The following is a 12,842-nucleotide window of genomic DNA, read 5'->3' on the forward strand; positions in this document are numbered from 1 at the left end:
GCTACCTATAGCACAGGATTTCCCAACCTTCAGTGCTATGGACATTTTGGACCAAATAATAGGAGATGTTAACTAAAGCCCCCTTGACTGAAAACCACTGTTACAGTAAGATGGACCAGATAGCCTTGAATCTGCTCAAGCTCAATGATCTGCCAGAATAAAGGGATTTTATCAGATCACCTTAAATATTTTTCAGTTCTAGGATTCTATAAGTCTCTGAGTATAAGAACAGAAATAATAACCAGAGAGTGGAGTAGGAGGAACATTCATAGATTACTCTGATTTCAGATAATAATAACAACAGATAAACTTATTATTTATTATGTGCCAGGCACTTTACAAAAATATTAATATTGGAATGATTCATTCATTCAAAACTTTATTAAATAGACTATTTACTGAACTCAAGACTGAGTTAGAACTTGTAGGAGAAAAGTGAAATACAAAGAGAGTATACTCTAGTTAGGTTGAAAAGAAATATATCATGTTTTCAGTTGAGTGTCTACAATAAGCATGATAACACAGGCAGTATACAATTCAATATCCAATTAATAGTGTAGATAATAAAGCTTTGTGAGGTCAAATTGGACAAAATTGATTAGGAAAGAATTCATGGAAAAGATCTATAAATAGTATGATGAAACTTAGAAAATGATACAGATTTCAGAAGAAGGAAAGTGTGGGATATAATATGGGTTGGAGGGGGCAGTGTGAGCAAAGATACAAGGTAGAAATGTATAAAATTTTCTAAGGAATGAGAAAATAGATCAGCTTAGCAGTAACATGGCATGCAGAGTATAATGATAGAAAGTAAGGATGGAAAGAATAGGTTAAGACCAAAATAGGCATAGAGTTCTGAATGCCAGGTTAAGAAAAGATGACTAGAACGTTCTGCTTCCAAAGATGTCAGAGTAGATCCTATTAGGCCAATCCTTCCAAAGAATAATATCTATAAAGTCTTGATAAATTATGAAGGCAATGGATAACGATCAAAGTAGGCAGAAACTGAATGAGAGTTGACACTTGGAGGAAAAAAATGGCATTGGGTGAGCCTCTTCTTTTTTTTTTTTTTTTTTACAGCTTTTTGCCTGAGGCGATGCATCTGTTGGTATTATTCAATGATGGAAAAAAGTCAGACAGAAATGCTATTTCATGGGCTAGAGAAACCAGAAAACAGACTTTGGTGCAACTATAGCAGTTAGAAAATGAGGGGAAAGTCTCAGAAAAGAGAGAGATAGAGAGGGAGAGTCCTAAATTCTGGGTAAAAACTGGGTCCAAAGCTCTGGCTAAGCCTTCATCTATACATATCTGAGGTTCCAAGTAATCAAATTAAGGATAGAAAACTGAACAGGGATTTCAGCTGCTTCTACCATAGAGGAGACAGAGTTTGAAGTCTGAATTTAGGCAACTTGTCTGCCTGATAAAACAAACAAGCAAAAATTAGTGCTATTTGAAAAAATATAACAGAATCCAGAGTCTCTACAATGAATTATCCAAGCTGTCTAGAACACAAGACAAAATTACTAGATTAGGAAATAAGCAGGAAAACATGTCCAATACTCAAGAGATAAGATAATCAATGTAACTGACCCTGAGATGGTCCACATGTTAGAATTAACAGATGCAATTTAAAGCAGCTATATAACTATGTTCAAGGACATAAAAGGAAAATAAGCTTGTAATATAGAAAAAATAGGAAATCTCAGCAGAGGAATAAAACCTATTAAAAATGAAAATTCTAGGTCAGAAAAATATATGAAATAAAAAATTCACTTGATTTGCAAATTATAGTTCTAATATAAAGATGAAAAAGAAATAAAGATTAAGAAAATGAATAGAACCTCAGTGATTTGTGGTACATTATCAAAAGATCTAACACACATGTATGTAACTGTGGCCCCAGAAAGAGCTGAGAGAGAGAATGGGGCAGAAAAATATTTGAAGAAATAACGGCCAAACTTTTTCCAAGTTTGATAAAAAGACAAATAGAGTCTCAAAAGAAAGAAAGAGAAATGCTAGGAAAATAAACAACAACAACAAAACAGAAAGCAAAGACTATAATGGTAAACCAATATGCACCATATCAATAATTACATTAAATGTAAATGGACTAAAAATCCAAATAAAATCAAGAAATTGTCAGATTGGACAAAAAAGGCAAGACCCAACTATATGCTGTCTATAAGCAACGTACTTTAAAGATAAAGATACAGATACTTTGAAAGTTGAAGTATAAAAAAAAATGTACATGTTAAGTTTAAGAAGACTAGCATGGCTACAGTAATATCAGATAGACATTACAACCAGAGATAAAGAAAGACATTTCATAATGGTAAAAGAGTTATTTCATAGGAGGACTAACAATCATAAATATATCTATGATTAATAACACAGCTTCCAAATACATGAAGCAAAAATGACAATTAAGTGGAGAAACAGAAAATCCATAATCATAATTGATTTCAACATCCTTCTATCAATGAGACAAAAAAAGTTAGTAAAGATATAAAGAATCTGAATAACACTATCAACTATCTTAACCTAATTTACATTTATACAACACTATACCCAATAGCATAATACATATTATTTTTTAAAATGATAACACGTAAACATTTTTGACTTCACTAATGTCATAAAGATATTAAATCAGATTAATGTGTAACTCATGTACCTTTTTCTAGAATGTAAAGCATCAGAAATCAAACACAATAATTAACAGGAATATATTATTGACTGTATTACATACCCAACTCCTGATTATCACATAGTAATGGAGAACATTGAAACTTAATCCATAATTCAAGAACCCCCTTCTCTTGTTTCAACTCTTTCCCTACAAAATCTATTTCCTGAGTAGGAAACATGACTTGTTTCCCTATCATGTGTTGAATTTCTCTGATGAAACAGGGTCCTATGATATTATAGATCTATATTATCTTGATAGGCAATAATCATGGGATTTGAGGAGCTAGGTTTCCCAAGCCAAGAGCTTGAGACATCTGAGTAAAGGAGAGTTTTGAAGAAGGAGCAATATTTCAAAGATCCTAAAAAAATATATATATATACATTTATCTGTAACAAGGCTCTACAGTTGAAGCTTAACCTTGTCACACACTAACTGTAAAACTTTGGTGAAATTATGAACACTGTAATTTTGTTTTTGGTTGGTAAAATGAGTATGATAATACATCTGTTGGAATTAGGTACATGTTAAATAAAATAACTTCAATATAGCACCTGGTATAGGGCCTATCAGTGGCAGGCACTCAACAAAGCTAAATTTAATTAACAGTAAATCAAAATGGCAATTCTGGTTATCTCTTGCTGATCATAAGCTCTGAGTGGCCTCTATGAATTAAAAAAAAGTTCATAATTAGTGCAATTCACTTTTTAGGTATAATATTTCAAAACCAGTAGCCACAAGAGGAAAAAGTCAAAGTTATCCTTCATGTGAGGAAGCTGAAAATCTTTATTTTTTTAAATGTTTTATGTATTTCTGAGAGAGAGAGAAAGAGAGAGAGAGACAACATGAGCAGGGGAGGGTCAGAGAGAGAGGGAGACACAGAATCAGAAGCAGGCTCCAGGCTCTGAGCTAGCTGTTAGCACAAAGCCCAACACGGGGCTTCAACCCACGAACTGTGAGATCATGACCTGGGCTGAAGTCGGATGCTTAACGGACTGAGCCACCCACGTGCCCTGGAAGCTGAAAATCTTATACAACTAGCATTAAGTTCTCTTCTGGGATCTCTCATTACAGTTTATTGGAATCTTCTCCACCACCTTCCCGGCCCCCAACTATCCCATTTTCCCTAACATTGACTCAGTTGCTTTCTGATGTTCTCAGATATTATCTTACTCACTTGAATTCTAGCTGGGTCTCTTTGGTATTTCTGTAGATTGTGTCAACTAAAGAACTATTTAATAAAAGTGCTCTACATTAATAGTAGGAACTAACAGGAATTATTTCAGTGTCACAGATCACTGCTGACAGCTTTATGACCCAAACTGGAGTCAGAAGTATATACGTGTTCCAGGATATAGATTCCAGTGGCTACTCCACCTTAGCTAGGCATTACCTTCTCCCTGCACCACTCACTGTCTGGCCAGGCACACTGGGCCCTCCTGGGATGGTTTCTTGCCTGGTAATAGGGCCCAGGTGGTAAGTACCTCATTTCTATCCGACCAGACTAAAAGAGTGTGACTCTTCTTTACGCCAAAGTCATAATTCACTCCTTTAAAGAAAAAAAGCTAATATTTTTAAAAATACTTTTTTAAAAAAAAGCTAATACTTTTTAAAGTGTTCACTGGGGGACAACATTCTTCATATATACACATGTAATCCTGGCAATCCTATGAGGTATAGTTATCTTTATAGATGAGAAAACTTGAGGTGCAGAGTGACTGAACAATTTGTCTGTAGATACACGGAAAGAGTTTAAAAGAGCTGGGACTTGAATCCAAGTTGTCCTGACTCAATAATCCACTTAACCACCTCACTCTGTAGCCCTAGGATATCTAAGCTCGAAACATTAAAGTCTCTTTTTCCAAAGACAAGTGCTGAGTGCTCTGAACACAGAGTATCCTTTGAGTGCATGTCAGCTCTGATTTAAAAAAAAAAAAAAAAACTTTATTGCTGAAACTTTGTGAATCACTGTATAACAGAACATCTAACAGGAACATCTAACAATTAGTTCCCTAGGGAATGAGACTACTTGTCAGTATCCACCCTAACTTTTTCCAGAAATACCATTAAATAGGCTAGCTTTCCATTATGCATGATTTCATCTAGCCAGTCTCATGAATAATCAGTTAACTGAACTCATTCTCAAAACTTTAAAAGCCAAATTGTTTTAACAACAAAAACTTATAAAAGTACTTTTGGATAAAAATATTCTGGTGTTAATTTAAAATAACTTCTTACCTAAGGTACTGCTTTTAGACTGGGGAGTAGTCAGAACTTGCCCTTTTGTTTCATGCCTCATTTTCCTTAGTTCAGCCTCCCCTTCCTTCCTCCCTCGGGAAGAGTCAGTGGGTGACCTCCCAGTGCCCTTCTGATACTGCAGGAAAAGCTAAGTGTCATCTAAAGCTTAGTAGCTACTGGTGATAGTTGACCTAAATCAAAATGCACAGATCCAAAATCTAAACTGGAAAGCAAAAGGACATGTAAAAGCTAGTTACATTTTAACTGCTTTTAAATCATCTCCCACTTCAAGTTTCTCCAAAAATATAAATGATGGACAATGGCATCCTTGCTACCATTAGGTGCATTCTCCCTTGAAAGATCTTAATCCTGTTAAACTACATTAAAAAGTCAGTGGTTTCTGTAAGTGGTTTTAAAAATGCAGCAAGAAAAACAATAAGGAAATAATAGTAAAACATGCATTAAGAAAGAAATTTCTCAAGACAAACAGCCACAATCTTGAAACATCCCTCCATTAATCCTTCTGCTCTTTTCCAAATCCTCTCCTGTTTCCCTCCTTCCCCTGTCAAACTTAAAAGAGATGTGATCCACCCCACTCTTGTCTCCTGAGGTCATCTTCGCCCTCAGTAGTTGGGCTTCCTTCCTCATTGCTCTGCTGAATCTTCTCCAGTATTGCTTGATCTGTCTTCATTCTCCTTGCCCTTTCGTTTGCCTCTGGCACTTCTGACCTATTCCTTCCCTCCATAAAATGTCTTACTTGGTGTCTGATATTCCAGAATCCTGGCACTTGCAACTCTGACCATGAAGTACTAGAGGATGCCAGCTATCTCCCAGTATCCATCCTCCTCTTCTTCCTCAGTCACAGAATGTCCCAGTTTCACTTGAGTATAGGACTGCTCAAAATACAAATTTCACTTTCAAGCCTCTCTTGTGGCTGAGGAAGAGCAGGCTCATATGATACAAGCAAGAGTGGTGTGCACAATTGCTGGAAAGCATCCTTAAAGGAAGATGGTGCACTCTCTAGTCTTTTTTCTCCTTCTTGGGTGTTGGGATATAGATGTGATAGCTGGAGCTAGAGCAGCCATCGGCTATGAAGCAACACTTCCTGCTACAGGCTGTAGAGCCGTGGTCTACCTTCTTAGAGAAATCAACTTCTCATGAGAGAGAAATAAACTTGTATCTTCTTAAAGTCGCTGTTATTTTGAGTTTTCTGTTACTTGTAGCCAATCCTGCTTCTCTTAATGCATTTCTTCCCAAATACTTCATACATGCTCTTTGTCGCTTCAACTAGACTGTATGCTCTTTGGGAATATAGGTTCTGATAAAAATACTTAATGACTGACCTAGATTTCAGTGGACTTATTATTATATAATTCTGGATGGGCCACTCTTTTTAATACTAGTTGGGGGTGGAACAAAATACTTTTATTGAAGGCTCTCAATAAAAGAGGTCAAAGTAAAAGATGATTTGGATGTTCTCAGAGTTATTACTGCTTTACTCCCTTTTTTTAATAGTCATGCTAAAATTTAATTCAGACAATGGGAACAAGACTTAAGAAAACATATTATTAAGGAACATAAAATAATATCTACTAGGCTGTGTTACCAAATAGAAGTTTTTTTAAAAAACAAATCTTGAATGAATGAATAGGATTTCTAACTACTTTATCAATCATAGGGGTGTAACTTTTTCTCCAGTCCTCTGATTTCTATGAGGGAAGTTTCTCTCTAAACACACTCTTGGCCTTGCTTACTTTACTCATTCTCCAGGAAATGGAGGGCTTATCTGATTGATAAAATTTGGAAGAATGACTAGGGCTATCTGGCTCAGAAATTCTCTTCTCCTCCTTAGGGACAAGTTTATCCAAGGAATACATACTGTGTTTGGCCAATGAAGGTGAACAGGCAGGGAGGCTATGTATTCCCCTTTGAATTCAATTTGACTTCTTAGTAAAGCCTTTGCTCAAAATTATCTTAAATGAACTTTAGCTCAGTTCCTATCCCATCCATTCTTAATTCTGAATTGGTGAATCTTAACAGTAAAGTTCTGTGTGTCTCTCAGTTTTAAGATACAGGAAAAACAAAATTTTTTAACAACAATAGTAAACCCTTCAGTTACACTTATTCATATACCAGGAGTTAAGTTCTCCCTAATGTTTAAGGCATATCTCATCAGTGAAGCAGCAACAGTTCCCTGGTTACCTGACACGAGTCTCCCTATACATTAAACCTTCCAGAAGATAGTAACTGGGGCCTGAAGGCAAATACACCCCCAAGGTATTGGAGTTTTCATACTGCCTTTGAAACTCTATCGTATAAGAGACATAATGACACAATCCAAGCATTCCTATAAGGAAACTAGGTGTTTATATTTCCCAAGAGGTTGGTTTGCTTGTACTTGCTCTTTAAATTATCAAGTGTTCTACTCTGATTAGGGAAACTTCAAAAAAAAATTTTTTAATGTTTTTTATTTATTTCTGAGAGAGAGAGAGACAGACAGACAGAGTGAGCAGGGGAGGGTCAGAGAGAGAGGGAGATACAGAATGTGAAGCAGGCTCCAGGCTCTGAGCTAGCTGTTAGCACAGAGCCTGATGCAGGGCTTGAAACCAAGAACTGTGGAATCATGACCTGAGCTGAAGTCGGACGCTTAACTGACTGAGCCACCCAGGTGTCCCTAGGGAAACATTATTAAAGACCACTTTGTTCAGGTCACTAAACCAAGTACTTTACATATTCTATTTCATGTAAACTCTCTGTAGTAAGTGAGAAGCTGTAATTGAGGAAGTTAAAAATTAATTGCCAAGGTCTCTCAGTAATTGGAAGTTCTACCATTTGAACCTAGGACCAGCTCCAAAGACCCCACACACACCCCTATATTACACAGCCTCAAAGGACTCAAAGCAAGCCTCATGCCAAAGTTCCAGATCTTTTCTTTGACTTCAGTGGTCTTTGGAACTACCCTGCTATCTGTGGTAGGATGCAAAACTATTTTGTAGGCCTTCCTATCAAGAGATGGAGTTTATTTCTCTACCCTTTGACTCTGGGCTGACCACATGACTTGCTTTGACTGGAATGTGGCAGAAGCAACATCCTGAGAGTTCTTAGCTTGAGTGTCAAGAAGCCTTGCAGCTTTTGCTTTTGCACTCTTGGAACACTCTGCCACTAAATAAACAAACACAGAGTGAGCCTGATGGTGAATGAGAGGACACATGGAGCTGAGAGGAGTCATCCCTGCTCAGGGCCCCCATGCAGGGAGTTGTCCTGGCTGCTGACCTCAAATGCACAAATGATCCAGCCAAGACCAGGAGAACCACCAAGCTTTGCTCAGCCCAAATTCTCGAGCCACAAAATTGTGAGCAGAATGGTGGTTGCTTTTAGCTAAACAATGGTGTTGTTTTTAGTTACTAAATTTGGAGATAGTTTGTTATACAGCAAAAGCTAACTGATACACCCTCCTCAACTTAGATTCATCCATCCCTCATAACTAAAAACAAATGGGAATAGGTCCAAAGGCCACTGAAAAGTTTACTGACCACTGCTTATTCATGGACTCTGCTACTTTCAAGTCCAGTCTATCTAATTCACTGTTAGAGTGTCCTATACCCAAATAAGCTGGGTCTTCAAGCAGCTGTCATTGACTTGGTCTACCTTTCCCTTCTCCTAGGCTCCTGTGGCAAAGACAACTTCTCACAACTCTGTATGTAGCATAAAATCTTCCTTTTATCATATATTCACAAAATTTCTAAATAGTAGAGAGATTTTAGCCCTTAGGGGAGCTAGAGCTTTGAAGCTTTGAAGTACAGCGTAATGATAGTCATAGTCATAAAATTTAGCAACTTTTACAAGGGGTGGGAAAAGGATTTGTGGACTGGCAACTCCGGGGCTTATGAGATTTAAATTGAGTTTCAACTACATTGGTTTTAAAGCACTTCCTAAGTCTTGAGAGACAGCTCAGGCCAAGTACAGAATCAACAACTTAAATGTGTACGAAAGGCTTTATGATCTATACTTTTTAAGCATGACTAAGTTTTATCAAAAAATTGGAATCAAGCCTCACACCTAACTGGATGGTGCTAAACATGGAATAATGATGAATTCTTGCTATTAGTGCAAGTTTCATTGGAACAATAATTCTGGAACACCTACCAAAACATCTGAGAGACTGTCATTTCATGGGCAAAACAGGCTTTATCTGTAAAAGCTCAGAGTTAACTTGTGAAAATTGAATTAGTTCTTATGGCATTTCCCCATTTATATAAAAATGTTTTTATTAATATAAACTCCACATCAATTTTTCACACAGAGTGTTCCAAGTTTAACAAAAGATACAACTCTACTTTAAATGCAACTCAGAGTGTTCCATTACAATAATTACTATCAGCTAAAAAAGGCAGACACAAAAAAGCAGTACTTTTCACAATGATTCTGCTTTAAGATTTTAGAACTGAACCTGAAACTTAAAGTTGCTAAGTCAGTTGCAAACAATTAAATTGTACTTGGTGGCTGAGTTGAATAATGGCTACTCAAATGCTGTGGCATCATCAATTGGACATTAGTCATGTACACCTACAAACTCAGATGGACAGAAGATGCACAGATCACCTTTGGAAAAATAAGGATCACCTACAAGCTGATTCTGAATATTTTTTACATTTGGGATCTGAGCCAATGAGATAAGATTAGTGCATTCAGGGCTCAAATACAGAATGAGACATGATGGTCACCATGTGCTCTCTCAGTGGTTTGTAATGGCTATTTTCCATAGCACTCCCTTCAATGGGCCTCTTGCTCCTCAGACCTGGGTCTTATGTCAATTCCTAGGTGATACTCATTTCATTCATTCATTCAGGCAAAATCTGCTGAGTGCCTACTATGCTCAATGCTATTTCCTGTGAGGTGATTGTTATGCATCTTCCTGGAAAAAAAAAAAAGCAAAAGAGGAAGCAGAGAAAAATAATAATCTAGGGAATAGCTTAATCCATGCAAGAAATAACAAGTATTTCTGAAACTAACATGTAGATAGGTTTGTGCTTCATATAGAGCAAATTAAGTGAAAAATGGAATAAATCTTTTACTGGTACCTGTATCCCAGTTCTTCACTAAGATGGATCATATGAAGGATATATGATTCCTTGCTTGTTCCAGTGAGGCCGGGCAACAATAAGATAGTAGGTCTGGTGGTGGCATCCATATAAAACTTATTGTTACAATTATCAAACCAGTCCAGTGAAATCTGTCCTCCATCTGCAGTTTTAATAAGTTCACTGACAGAAATAAAGGACATACTCATTAAATGTTTCAAGTCATGTCTTAATATCAGTGTCTTAATTTTATAAATATATGACATGATTTGGTCATTTGAAAAGAAGTTTTCTTTCCAGCATTCACTAACACACACACTTACATCACTTTCTTTTATTGCAAGAATGATATGACATTAGTACCATGAAGTATTTCCAGCAATATCACAAAAGGGTAGCATATAAAAATGAACTTCTAAGTACTTCAAATATTTATCTTAATCATCTCCTCATTACTCTAAAATGCCCAGCATTCAACCCCTATTTGATTGAGGTCACCCAAATAATTCAATAGGGAATTGAATAAGTAAAATGCTGATCTGATCACTGCTCTGGTCTTTTGACTTAACAAGGCAGTCTCCCCACAGAGTATTCTTAAATATTTTAAAGTATTTCTCACATAGTATTATGAACTTAAGGGTTTTTCTCAAACAAATAGTGCAAGTTCCAGGCAACAAAAGGAACTCCAGAAGGACTAGATGACTCAGGGAAATTAATATTAGGTACCATCTAAATCTCTGGGTAACTGATAAATTCTAGACCGTATCTTTAACATCTCAAGGACATTATCATCAAGAACCCATTTGCTTATTAATATGAAGTCCTTTTACAAGACTGGCATCCTTCTAGACCCCATCCTCACTCCCAGCATCAATGAATTGGTGCACATCATCAAAGGATCTAGGTCCTTAGGGAGAGATGCATGCCAAACTGGAAAAGAGTAACCCCCAAACACTTCTCTAGAAACAAACCATTTACATCAAGGCACACACGAAAACAATGGTGAAAGGCAATACCTGAATATTCTCCTGCAGCTGTGTGTGTGTGCGGGGGGGGGGGGGGCACACCTTCCTTTTTCGTTCCTCCTTTCTTTTCTATTTGTTTACTAACCAGAGGTTAGCCAAGAACTGGGAGTATAAAGGAAAAACCCTGTGGTTTTGCAGAAATGACTGAAAATGGAAATATACTTACTTCCTGTACTGCACCGGGGGTTTGGAAGTGATGAAAGGTCTCAGGAGTGTCTGTCCTCGACTCTCCCAGCACCAGACCGTGGGGTAGTACGTTTCTGTCACCACAGGACAGTGGTCCTGAAGGAAGCGGTTGAAACTCTCACCCCCGGTCACTAACTGGGGCTTCTGTGGGGAAAGCCGGTATTATAGTGAGGGGTCCAGAACAAAGTTTCTGCCAACCGTAAACCAGAAACGAGCAGACTCGTCCCTCGCCCGCGCGTTCCCTCCGATCACATCTCCTTCTAGAAGCCTGACACCAATAATTCGCAGTCACAACGTACTTAAAGGGAGACTTCCCAAACCCTTCAAGGAGAAGGCGAGAGCTGAGATAAGGGAGTCCTTCTCAGAAGTGCTACGGCATTGCCAGCCCTGCGAATGGTGACAGGGCAGCGCCGCCGCGCCTAGGTCAGCTGGGTCCTGGCTGCAGTCGGAGGACCCCGGCTGGACGCACAGACACGCGGACACGGGCTCGCCCGCTTTCCCGCGCGCGTTCAAAGGGTGTCCATCAGATGCCGGGGAAAGGGCGACAACTCGGGAGCAGCACGGTAGCCTCCAGGACGACCCCAGCCACCTGCCCCTGCAGCGGCAGCTCCAGCTTCACCGGCTGCTGTCCCCCCAGCTAAAGCCGCCCGCGGCCCTGAGCCCCGGCGCCCATGCCAACCCCCGGCTCACCTTGGCAATGCTGCTCAGGTAATAGCAGGCGTAAGCAATACTGAAGCCCAAGATCAGGGATAAACCCACTCCCGAGCCGAAGAACCCAACCCGGACTTGGTGCTCCAAGTAATGGGAGAGATCCCGGGACAGCATCCGCAGGTCCATAGCTAAGTGTTGCATGGCTCCGCGGCGGGTGGCCAGCCAGCCGGGAGCCAGCGAAAGCGGGCGCGGCGCTGCCACCGACCCTCGGCCAAAGCGCCTCTTACCCTGTAGAGAGCCGCTTCCGCGAGCGGGCGCGGCCAGGCGGCCCCGGGAGGCGTAACATAGCTGCCAGACGCCGCCGGCTCCGCCTCGGCTTCTCTGGAACCGCCCCCCCCCCCAGCCAGTCAGGAACCTTCCAGAGGTGCGGTACCAAGCGCGGCCCCCGTGCGGTGGCGGACCCGGTTTCCCGGTCTTGCCGAGGCAGCCTGGGTGACCCCCCTCCCCAACTCCTACCCCGCCCCAAGGGTATGGAGGGAGCGAGCGCCGACTTTGGAGAAGGGAATGGGCCTGGAAGTGAGCATTCGGGTCTGGGGCCGGGCACTAGCCCCCGTGACCTTGAACTATTACGCAAGGCGGTGGGTTTCAGTGAATCCTTACTGTAAACTAGCAGTTTAGAGTGCCCAGGAAGTGTGCCTTAGATTAAAAAATTGAGGGAGTTAATGCCAAAGATACGCTAGAAGAATGAGCTATGTAGTGAAAAAAAAATAATAACCTTACATTTCTGAGAAAATTGTGTTTCACCTGAAGACTGTCAAAAGAGAAAAAATATTCTGTAAACATTCAATAATGAGGACATTCATACTTTAAATCTCTCTAAATCCTTTTAGTTCCTAAGTATGCTTTGAATGAGAAGTGGTTACCAAAAATAAGAAGATCAAGAAAAGGAACTGGAATTCAAAAATTTTAAAACCT

The 12,842-nt window shown here is 39.3% G+C and overlaps 1 protein-coding gene across 1 annotated transcript in view; it reads right to left on the bottom strand.

Annotated features, from left to right (window-relative positions):
* ABHD3 (abhydrolase domain containing 3, phospholipase) overlaps window positions 1-12,188 on the bottom strand; it is a 41,201-nt gene extending 29,013 nt beyond the window's left edge. The window contains exons 1-3 of the mRNA XM_077778213.1: window positions 11,907-12,188; window positions 11,197-11,360; window positions 10,006-10,188 (exon numbers count right to left, since the gene is read on the bottom strand). Coding sequence (XP_077634339.1) covers window positions 10,006-10,188; window positions 11,197-11,360; window positions 11,907-12,068 — 509 coding nt within the window. The 5' untranslated portion in view covers window positions 12,069-12,188. The remainder of the gene's footprint in view (window positions 1-10,005; window positions 10,189-11,196; window positions 11,361-11,906) is intronic.
* Window positions 12,189-12,842: the final 654 nt, after the last annotated feature.

The sequence above is a fragment of the Crocuta crocuta genome, unplaced genomic scaffold, assembly GCF_008692635.1.
Source record: "Crocuta crocuta isolate KB4526 unplaced genomic scaffold, BGI_CrCroc_1.0 scaffold26, whole genome shotgun sequence".
NCBI lineage: Eukaryota > Metazoa > Chordata > Mammalia > Carnivora > Hyaenidae > Crocuta > Crocuta crocuta.